This window comes from Phaenicophaeus curvirostris, chromosome 14, assembly GCF_032191515.1.
Source record: "Phaenicophaeus curvirostris isolate KB17595 chromosome 14, BPBGC_Pcur_1.0, whole genome shotgun sequence".
NCBI lineage: Eukaryota > Metazoa > Chordata > Aves > Cuculiformes > Cuculidae > Phaenicophaeus > Phaenicophaeus curvirostris.
The window spans coordinates 18,396,729-18,408,129 of NC_091405.1; the positions used below are offsets into that span (position 1 = coordinate 18,396,729).

The following is an 11,401-nucleotide window of genomic DNA, read 5'->3' on the forward strand; positions in this document are numbered from 1 at the left end:
TGCTGAAAGCTCACCAGGGTCTGTTTAATGGTTCAAAGCACAAAGGGGGCAGAGCCCAGCGCTCTGACTGGTGCAGTTGGTCTCTTGGTGTTGGTTTGCACCAGTTGGGGACAGAAACGAGTCCCGCAGGGCCCTGCCCCACCTCAGGTCTCTCCAGAGGCTTGAAGCCCAGGTTGTCCAGGGGGATTCCAAAGGCTGTCAGCTTTCCCTTGAACGCCTGCAGCATGTCATTGTGTGCCTGCAAGGGAAGCACCTTGTGGTCAGCTCAAAGCCTGGCTCCAGCCCAGACACTCCATGCCTGGGCACTGGCTCCCTGCATGGTGAGGTGGGACCCCAACCCGCTTTCCTTCGCAAGGCAGATGGGGGAAACTGCAGCTTGGTCTGGGTCTTTCCCAGCACAAGGTGAGAAGCAGCTCAGCTGACCTGCTGCGAGTTCCTGTGCTCCATGCACAGAGTCGAGCAGAAGGTCCCCCTTCCACACCCCACAAGTCGCAGCCAGCACCCAACAGCCCCCAGCCCCAACCTGGGGAGGCAGGGAAGCCCCAGCCCCTTCCCTCACCTTGCAGGCTCGGGCCAGCTGGAGCTGCAGGTCCTTGATGGTGGTGTCCTTGGACTTGAGCACATCCTGCAAAGGGAGACAGCGCATCAGGCAGTGGCTGCGCAGGCACAGTGGCCGTGCTGTAGGGTCAGCGCCGTGGCAGAGCGCACGGAGGATCTTCTGCGCAGCGGCTGAGCTAGCTCCGAGGCCCGGCTCAAGCCGAGCAGCTCGCAGCAAGGCCTGGCAGGTGGCCACCACCCTGCCCCCTTCCAGCCAGCCCTGCCAGGGACAGCCAGCCCCAAGCAGGGACCTCCCAGACCAACAACACAAGCGCCAGCACAGTCCTGCCATCATCGTCAGCCCTGCTGCAAGGGGGGGACGATGGCAGCACTGCCCTGCTGTCACGGCACCAGGGGAATTACAGGGAGAGAATAGTAGGTGACACATCTTCTGCCCCATCCTATGGCTCCAGAGCCTCGGTTGCTGCTATGCGCACCCCCAGGGCACCCTGGCAAGCAGGTGTCCACATGCTTCACTGCTACCCACCGCAGAGGGGACCTGGAAGGGGACAGACCGGCATGGGATGAGTTGGAGGGCACTAGGATGCCGGCTGAGCTGAGCGTGGAACCTCCATCCCTTGCATCTCAACCCAAGACAAAGCATCTGTTGCCTCTCTGGTTACAGCTGCGGCAGGCTCCAGGAACGCCAGTCTCCAAGCCTCCACACTGAGGCTTTCTGCACACGTATTTTTAGCACAGCAGACGTTGCAGAGCCCCTGGGAACCTGTCTATGCTTCTGGGCCTGGGGCCATGCTCCTCAAAACAAGCTTCACCTGAAGGAGAGATCAATGCCAAACTCTAACACCCACATGCTCCATTCTTGAGGGAGAGCTGGAGTGCCCTGCGGCACCATGTGTGGCACTGGGAGTGCTGGGAATTAGTGACGTGGAAGATACAGCCATGTAGGATGGGGACTCCCAGGTCTGCAGTCAACCCAGAGCAGCCTCTGCCCACCAAGTGCAGCCTGCACAGGGCTCTACGGTACCTCCAGCTTCTGTGAGACCAAGGAGAAGGTGCTTGGGTCAAGGTTGGAGGCTGCCAAGACTTCGCTGAGCTCCATTTCCTTTCTCTCCAGGATGCTGTGGAGTCCTTTGAGCTTGCGCTCCAGGAGCAGGTTCTTGAAGCCCGTCTTCTGCTGCACCTCGTTAATGGCTTTGGTGAACTTCTGGTAGAGCTCATCCCGCTCCTCCTGCACCTGCTCCCAAAGACAGTAAGGCCTTCACACCACCTCCAGGAGCCCCTGGGCTGGTGGCTGTCAGCTCAGTCCTGCCTGCTTCAGCGAGAGCCCAGCCATTCCTCATGGCAACTGGAGCCTGCGGGGAACGCAGGTGCTGGAGCCCAGCTTCCCTCGCTCCACAGCCGGCACCTCCTCAGCACCTCCTGCCTCCTCCTCCCCTCAGGGCTCAGGACACCCCAGCAGCAGAATGGGCTGATTGCGGCACCAGTTTAGACCTCAGAGAGGGCCCCACGGCTCATGGGGGCCTCTCCTCTCCTCCTCGCGGGTGGCACGAGGCCCTGGCTCACAGCTAGTTAATAAGTGTCCTAATTAGGACACAATTTCCCCTCCACAGCCTAGTTCTGAATTCACTGAATATGTTGCTGCCTTAATGACGGATCCTTCACGAGGCCTCAGATCAATGTTCATATTCCTGGGGATTTCTACGAATTGCAAATGAGCTGTCTCCTGCCTCACATTTATCTGAGCTCGCTGGTGGGGGGAGAGTCTGGAAGAACTCAGTCAACAGGACTCATCCTGAGCTGCTCCAACGCGGCAAGTGGAGGGAGCGACCCCCAACACTGGCAGGAGGGGACAAGCTGTGGCTGTGGGCAGTGGCCCATGACAATCTCTCCCCACGGCTCTGCCCCCAATCCATCTCTGCCCCCAAACCATCTCTCCCCACTGCTCTGCTCCCAAACCATCTCTCCCCACTGCTCTGCCCCCAAACCATCTCTCCCCACTGCTCTGCCCCCCAAACCATCTCTCCCCACTGCTCTGCCCCCAAACCATCTCTCCCCACTGCTCTGCCCCCAAACCATCTCTCCCCACTGCTCTGCCCCCAAACCATCTCTCCCCACTGCTCTGCCCCCAAACCATCTCTCCCCACGGCTCTGCCCCCAAACCATCTCTCCCCACTGCTCTGCCCCCCAAACCATCTCTCCCCACGGCTCTGCCCCCAAACCGCTGTGCAGCCAGCCCCTCGCAGGCCGGGAAGGGACCGTCGGAGCGTGCATGATTGTTTTGCAAAGTACAAGGCCAGGCTTGTCTGCTGACCGTGGGAGACGCCAAAGCTGTGAGAAGCTTTGTTGGAAGCAGCAGTTATCACACAGCTCTGGATTAGAGCTTCAAAAAGCCCTCAGCTAAGCACAGACTCTGCTAAGCCTCTGCGCCCAGGTTTGGAGAGGGAAATGGGATGCCCAGACCCACCCGCAGCTCTCACCTTGCTGAACCTCTGCACGAGCACTTCGTGTTCCCACTGAAGATCCTTTAGTTCCTTCTGGGTGATTTTCAGATGGCCTTTTACGTTCTGCAGGTGGGAAGGGGCAGTTAAAGAGCATGAGTTTCTCTAGGAGGTGTGGGGGATGCGTTCTGCCGAGGGAGGAGAGTGACCAGCAAAGACACATGGGTGAGAAAAAACAGTCAGCACCCACACCAACCCACTCGTCCCTCTGCAGCAGGTGCTGCTCTTGCTTCTCGCTGCCAGAGCCCTGGGAGTCCCATCTGAGATTATGGGAACACCCAGCCAAAGTGAAAATCACTCAAAGAACTTTGCTGGGTGATCTGGCCAAGTGGAGCAGCAGAGGCCACTGCTGAGCGACCTCCTCCAGAAAACAGTCAGGGTGACGTTGGAAAGGCCAGGGCTGGCCACTCACCTTCAGGGCCTCTTTGTCACGGTGGGTCAACTTTTCCTGCAGCTCAAACATCTGCTTCTGGGTCTGCTCCAACATCTCCTTCAGCTGCTCGTTCTGGTGGAGCAACTTTGCCTTCTCATTTCTGCACTTATTCTCTCTCTTTTTCATTTTCTCCTTCTGCTCCTGTTCTCGGGAACATGAGTGCCAGCTCCTGGGGCTGCCCAGCTCCTCAGAGCTTCCCACACCATCGGGACACCTTCCCACACCATCGGGACACCTTCCCACACCATCGGGACACCTTCCCACTGCTGGCCCAGCAAGAAATATCTCCCTGTGCGCAAAAGCTTTGCTCATGGCACGCTGTACAGCCCCCAGGAGACCAGCAGCATCCATACCACCACCTGGAATCTGGCCAGATCAGGGTGAAATCCTTGCAGGACCTGTCCCCTGGGGGAAGGACCTGCAAACCAGGCAGGCTGCAGCAATGGGGGCAGGCAGTACCTTCAGCAAGTTAATGTGCTCCTGGTTTTGGTGGTTGATATCCTCGTAGTAGTTCTTGATGTCATTGAAGGCCTTCTCGTGGTCCCTCATCAGATCATTAATATGTCTGTTCTTCCTCTCTTCCACCTCACAGATCTCCAGCTTCTTCTGCAAGTGAAGCTTGTCCTGCTGGATCTGCATCTTCTCACTGTACATGGTCTTGATCTCTAGGGAAGAGCAGAGGAGGCTGAGTGAGGACCTCCTGGACACCCTGTGTAATACACCCCAGCCCTGCCAGCCAGCATCGGTCTGGTATGTGCCACCCTGGCATTACTCAAGGACAAGAAGCTCATTAGCATCCCCACAGCTGCCAGCAGTGCACAGAGCAGTGACACTGCGGTCCTTACACTGGGACCAGGGAGAGCAGAGTCCAGAAACAGCATCCTTGGAAAGAGGGCACGGAAATGCTCCATGAGAACCTGAAATGTCCCCTGAGGAGGAGACTGGAGCAAGGACTCTGCGAGGGCTCCTCCAGCCAGCCCACCCTGCAGCCTGGAAACCACAGCCCGGCAGCTGCGCTCAGCGGTTCCGCCTGGAGCAGCGACAGGTGCCCTGCCTGCACCCTTCACCTTCTCTACAGGCATCCGGCCTTGTTCTGCTGACGCGCTGCTGGGGGTCTGGCAACCTGGGGAAAACCAGCCCCCTTTCTGCCTGAGGCTCTGCCAGGGAGCCTGGCAGTGCAGGAGAGCTCGAGGACCTTCGCTGGCACAGGAGCTCACACAGGAGCTGCGAGCGTGTCCTGACCTTTCACTTGTTTCTCAAAGTCCTGGCGCAGCTGGGTGATCTCCTCCTCTTGTTTCTGTCGGGGAGAAGCTTTTGTTAGAGGCAGACAACTGAATCCTGAGTTAGCTGCATCCCGAGGGATTCCCTCCTGCTCCCTGGGAAAGGTTCCTGCCATGGTACCAATCCCATGCCATCCGTGCAAACAGCGGCTCATAGGTTCTCCAGCTGCTCTCACAGTTCCCTGCTGTGGGAGGCAGAGTTACAGGAGCTGCCCTAGAAATCCCTTCTCCCTGCTCCCGTGCTGACTTTCTAGTGCCCTGAGCCCACCAGTGCCTGTGGGAAACTCCATCCCACCCTCTGGAAAGAGCCGGGGAGGCAGGCTCCTGCTCACGTGCCGGTGCTGGGAAGGCTCAGCCTGCAGTGCCACCACCTCCCTCTCCAACAGAGCCACCTCACACATAGCTCCATCCTGGCCAGGGACGTACCATGAGAAGGTTTTTCACCAGCGTCTCATGGGCCAGCTCCTGCTCCCTCAGCTTCGCTTTCAAAGAGTCCACTTCTTTCTTCATCTCCATCTCCTGGGCCCAGTGATCCTCCTGAGCTTGCTTCAGGGACAGGGTGCCCTCTGCCTTCAGCTCAGTGAGATTTTCTTGGTGTTCGTACAACAAGTGCTTCACCTTCTGCTTGTAAGCCTAAAGAAAAGCCACAGACTGGGTGAGGGGCTTCAGCAGGATGACACTCGGAGCTACGATATTGGTCAAGATGCTCCTAGCTTGCATTCTGGCCAGCTTCTCCTCCTCCACCCCTTTCCCTCAGTCTTCTCAGAGCTGCCCAAGGCTCACTCAGAGCTTGGGGCAGTCGCAACACCTCCCAGCCTCCTCCGCTCTCACCTTGATCTCCAACTGATGCTGCTTGCCCGCCTCTTCCATCTCCTGGTCCTTGTGCCGCAGCTCTTTTTTCTTCTCCTCCAGCTGCTGGCAGATGAGCTCCCGGAAATTGTGACCCTTGTCATACTGCAGCTGGAAATGGTTACGCTCTTGCCGTTCCCGGTCCAGCTCCTGCTGGGCATGCTCCACCTGCTTCTCCAACTGCAAAGCCAAGAGGAAGAGCCAGGTAGGGGAAGAGGTGGCCTCAAAGAGACGCCCCTGCAAGACACTCTTGGCAAGCCGTGTCGTAAACCTGGCAGGACACAGGGGTTTTTATGGGGACAGAGAAGTGCAGGAGAGAAGGGGAGGAAGCCTGACACACACGTGTTTGGACACTGTGGGGATCGTCTAGGACCTGGCAGAACCTGTCAGCTTCCGGAAAAGGAGTAACAAAACCTTATCCTACTGTAAGCAGCCTGGGCTCAGATATATTCTATCTTGCAGTGCCTGGTAACATCATTCTTAGGTACTTAAATACTGCTGAATCATAGACCCATAGAATCATTTATGTTGGGAAAGACCTTTGAGTCCAGTCATAAACCTTACACTGCCAGCTCCACCACTAAAACCACATCCCTGTGCACCACACCTACACATCTTTTAAATACCTCCAGGGATGGTGACTCCACCACTTCCCTGGGCATTCTCTTCCAGGGCTTGACAACTCTTTCGGTGAAGAAATATTTCCTAATCTCCAATCGAAACCTCCCGTGGTGCAACTTGAGGCTGCTTCCTCTCATCCTGTCATTTCTTGCTTCAGAGAAGAACCCAGCACCGACCTCGCTACAACCTCCTTTTAGGTAGTTGTGGAGAGTGATGAGGTCTCCCCTCAGCCTCCTCCTCTCAAGACCAAACAGCCTCAGGTCCCTCAGCTGCTCCCACAATCCCCAGGCTCCAGACCCTTCCCCAGCTCCGTTCCCTTCTCTGGACGTGCTCCAGCCCCTCAATGTCCTAGGAGCGAGGGGAAAAACTGAACCCAGGATTTGAGGTGTGGCCTCACCAGCACCGAGTGGAGGGGAACAATCCCTGCCCTGCTCCTGCTGGCCACACCATGGCTGATCCAAGCCAGGATGCTGGTGGCCACCTGAGCACACTGCTTGCACTGATCTGTGCAAGGCCTTATCCCAGGAGCGAGGTTCCCCAGGCCAGAGCCATCTCCCCCTCTATCTGTAGGACAAAACAAGTGGGACTTGGAGCAGCTGAGGGGCAGTGGCTGCATGTTCCTCGCTGCCTGCCCTTGCAGCAACAAAAGAGAGTGCAGCAGCCTTCAAATGACAGATCCAGGCTGAGCCATCACCTGGCTTGGGTCATGGAGTTGGGGAGAAGACAGCAAGGGCAGAGGGCTGGAGAACAGAGCACCCTGGACCAGGGGGATGGAGGGTGAGACCAGGGGGCTGCTCCTTCCAGGAACAGAGAGAGCATACATACAGAGAGATCATACAGCCCAGATGAGCATCAGACAATGAACGAACCCTGTCACCCTCTGCCAGCTGTTGTCCCTGGAGCCAGGCGCTGAGCAGGACTTCCGAGTGCTGTTCTGAAAGCAGCAATGCCCACTGGCCCAGGGATGGGCTGGGAGACGGGGGATCTCTTACCTTCTGCTTGCTCATCTTGTCTGGGGCCAAGCCACCCACCACTGCTGCAGCTTTGCTCCCTTTTGCTTTCTTTGCAGCTTTCTTTTTGGGTGCCTAAGGAAAGAAGTGCCCGTGGCTTGGGTGCTGGGAGGAAGCTGTGCTGCCCCACCCCAGGCCACAAAACATACGTGCTCTCACGGAGGGGACAGGAGGAGAGTGTTGGAGCCAGGGTCCCCAGGAGGGTCCCTGGATGCCTCCAACACCCTCCAGGCCACCCACAGCCCATGCCCGCTGCTGCCAGCTCAGCTCTGCAGCCAAGCCCCCAGGCACACGATGCCTGTATCCCAGGCGACGCCTCACAAGCGGCACCGCAGCACCGTGGGGCCCCCTCCCTTCCCCAAGGGTGGTCTTGGGCCAGGCTGAGTACTAGATCCCTTCCTTTCCTGCACCCCCCCGGCTCCAGGGACCTTCCAGCAGCCACCCCAGAGCCCCCCAGCCGCCCCAGGGCCCTCTTTCCCCCCCTTCCTCCCCACCAGCCCTGCTTCTCCTGGACCCGCTCTCACCATGGTGGCTGCCGCTTGGCGTTGGGGTCTCCAGGTAAAGAACGGCTGGATCTGGTGAGGTGCAAGCGGTGGTCAGGCACGTTCCCTAGAACGCAGGCTTGGATACGGGAGAGCAAAGTTGCCTGACTGGCCGAGGGGCAAGCCCTGAAGTCACTGTGACTTTGCAAAAGGGAACGGTTTGAGTTGAGAACAACTTCGTCCAGACAGATGGGTCTGGTGGTGTTCTGACACCCGGATCAGCTGAGGGACATCAGGGTGAGGCCATGGCCTCACAGCCCGAAGCTGCCTCAGCTGGGAGCCAAAACACCCCTAGAAACCCAAACTGAGCTCTGTGCCCCGGGTGCTGGTGACATCACACAGCCCTGGCCACAAGCTAGCTCTCCCACAGCAACTGACCACCCCACTGCTGTACAAAGCTGTGGCTCCACTGCCCAGGGTGTGAGGAGCCAATAACCACGTTATTGGATATAAGACACCGCTCTGTGCAAATCCCAGGAGCCTGGGGGTTTCCCTCCAATCAAGAACACACCATGAAAATTTCACACTATTTATCCCATTCCTCATTTACAAAACTGTGCCCATAATCACTTCAGACTTACATTAATTGGCTATCTCATTCATTAATACTCTTATCTTTCCCCTGGTTTCCACAGATGTCATGCTGCACTGGCAATTATCCAGCCTTCAGCAGCGGGATGCTCCCTCCTTATCATTATTCCAGCTTCTCTTAAAGGGTAGAGTAATTCCTGACTTGATTTCTCTACCTGCTTTATTCTGTCTTATTATTTGAAAGTTTTTGATTATTTGATCGTTTTCATAAGTGCAGCAACAGGATCCAAGCACACAGATAAAGCAATTTTAATTGTCTCTCTGAAATAGATTTGGGTGCCTGAAAAAAGGAATATACTCATTCCAGTAGATACAATGACCAGAGAACTGGTATTTTCAGAGATATTAATATATTAATTGTTAAATAAGTAGCTGTTCTTGTGAATAAAATAATGAGGAGGAAACTTAAAGGCTGTGTTTGAGAAACAGTTTGCTTTGCAGAGCAGTAGGTGGGGCTATGGGATCTTCTATGTATAGGAAGGTCTTTACTAGGTCTGAAACTGAGTGCTTACTGCCCAACTTTAGGGAACTGGGATGAACAGAAGGTGCTGGCAGCACCTCTAAGGGAGCAGAGAGCCCAGGGTGCCCTGCTTCCCACCCCCCTCCTCGCCCCACTCCCATATATGCACTTTTTTTCCCCATGCAGGAATTCAGGTACTTTGTGAGGTCTGAAGTCCTCACCATTTACTAAAGAAATATTGTACACTTACTCATTTCACAATTTGACAGATTTGATAGATTTATCGGAGTCTGCTCTCCTATCTTCACCCTTTTAGTGAAGGAGTATTTCCAATCATAGAATCACAGACTCATGACCCTTCCAACTCAGGACATTCTATGGTCCTATAATGGTTCTAGGAGATTTTGAGTGACCTGATCCAGTGGGAGGTGTCCCTGCCCAGGGTTGGAACTGGGTGAGCTTTAAGGTCCCTTCCAACCCAAACCATTCTATGATTTTATTTTGCAGAGACTCTGTATGTCATTACAATTATTTCTACTTACTGTTGAGACGGTAAATTCTGAAATCTGTTACACCACTGTACTTCTGTTACAAAAATCTTCCCACGTAGGATTAATATAGATTTTCAGTGTACAAAACTGAGAGAACACTTTCACATCTTCAAGTATTTCAGCCAACATTTCTGGCACTGTTTCAACAGCAAAATAGACGTCCTGAACCGCGTGCATCACTCCAGCGCATTCATTAGCCCATAAAAAGGCATTCTCTGAGCCTTTTAATCTTCTCTTCAGTAAATTGAATTTGCTGTATATCTGCTGGAATGAACTATACAACAGTGCAATCATAATTTAGTGTTTTATACCTTGATGACATCAGAATACAGTCAAGTGCTTCCTCTTTTGTTTTCCCATAAGCAGTACCTCCTCCAAAGTTCATTTTTCCCAGGCTTTGTGTTTGCCGTGTCACAGTAAATCCTTCCTTCTGGTGAAATTTCAGCGACTGTTGCAACATTTGTAGGAATGTTCAGTTCCCCAAAACCAAAAGTGGACTCGTTCTGCTCTTGCTCTCTGCTGCAATTACACAGTTTCAACTGAACAAACCATAAATTATAAGAATTATTCTTTCAAACTTAGTTCCAAAGCACATGCATCATTTCTGGTGCGAAGCAGCCAAGTGTGAGTAGCTTTAAAAGTCAATGATAAGTGATAATAAAAAAATGGCAAGTGAAGGCTGGGAAACTCCTAGGCAGCCAGGTGCCAGGTCCTCTTTTTCTACCCTACAAGTTGCAAATAAATTCCTCTTTTCCTCTTGGCCCTATTGGACACTATTTTATTCAAGTTTATTTTCTGTTAATTTTATATATGTCCTTTTTATCATTTTCTTCTTAATCCCTTCTCTTCTTAAGGACACCCCCCTCCTTTCACCCCTCTTCCCCCCAGTTTCTTATGCTACAAAGAGATTCTCAGTAAATAAATGTTGAGTTCTTTCCTTAGAAATCTCGTGAATCTTGCTGGGTAGCTGTGGGGGAAGGAAGGAATACCACTTGCAGCTCCTGAAGTTTCACTGGATGCATGAGATTCTCAACATGCAGTCGTCACACTTTTTTGTTGGCAAAGAAAAGCTTGAAAATATAAAATCTAAAATTTCATGTCAATCAACAAGTGTAGGCAATCACTTTTAAAATAAAATGCTAAAAAAATATGGAAAAAACCAATCTGGATTCCTCTGCTCTTTAATGTTCAGTGTTGTCAGTGCTGTTTGTACTCACCTCGGGAAATATTTTTGTGCAGTTTCTGGATTCATTGTAAATGACTTCAGTGCACACATAAAGAGGAGATGTCACCTCAGTATAACTCTGTTTGGAGACAGCCAGCATTATCATGGCAGTGTAAGAAGAGAGATGAGCTGTCTGGATAAACGAGATACTCTTTCAGAACCTGAGGTGCAGGATTCATCTGGAGTGATGAATGTTTTAACATTTAAGCTACTCCTACCAATTGCATTTCAAGGGCTCCAGAGCAGGCAGCCTGGACCCAAATTGACTGTATTTCTGCATTAGTTTCGTCTTTGATAGGAATGGTTGGACTCGATGATCCGGTGGGTCTCTTCCAACCTGGTTATTCTATGATTCTATGATTCTATTTTTGTTAATAGGCAATGACACGTCAGACACACTCATACGCATCAAAGAAGGCACATGGCACCTCATTCAAATGCATGTTGCTGTTATTAAAGATGCTCAGTAAAGATAATTGCCAAGTTGCTTAAGCAAATAGAGTGCCGTTTAGGCATCCACTTTGGAACCAAACAACTATTCTTTCCTTTTACATCTCCTGAAATGCAGCTCTGTCCCTCTGTGGTTATGATTTATACCAAGAGCATTATCCTCAAGCGACCCAGGGATGTTGGTTGACAGTGGCTGAACATGAGCCAGCAGTGTGCCTAAGTGGCCAAGAAGGCCAACAGTGTCCTGGCTTGGTGGGGCCAGCAGGACAGCGCAGGGATCGGCCCCCTGTACTCGCACTGGGGAGGCTGCACCTCGAATCCTGCGTTCAGTTT

The 11,401-nt window shown here is 53.3% G+C and overlaps 1 protein-coding gene across 1 annotated transcript; it reads right to left on the reverse strand.

Annotated features, from left to right (window-relative positions):
• Positions 1–10: 10 nt before the first annotated feature.
• LOC138726806 (dynein regulatory complex subunit 4-like) lies at positions 11–7,318 on the reverse strand. The gene is made up of 10 exons (XM_069868817.1): positions 7,232–7,318; positions 5,601–5,798; positions 5,196–5,402; positions 4,732–4,786; positions 3,949–4,154; positions 3,469–3,630; positions 3,036–3,122; positions 1,583–1,792; positions 560–625; positions 11–238 (listed from the first exon to the last, which is right to left on the reverse strand). The coding sequence occupies exons 1-10, from the start codon at positions 7,244–7,246 to the stop codon at positions 11–13; spliced, it is 1,434 nt and encodes a 477-aa protein (XP_069724918.1). The 5' UTR covers positions 7,247–7,318.
• Between the last annotated feature and the right edge of the window lie 4,083 nt (positions 7,319–11,401).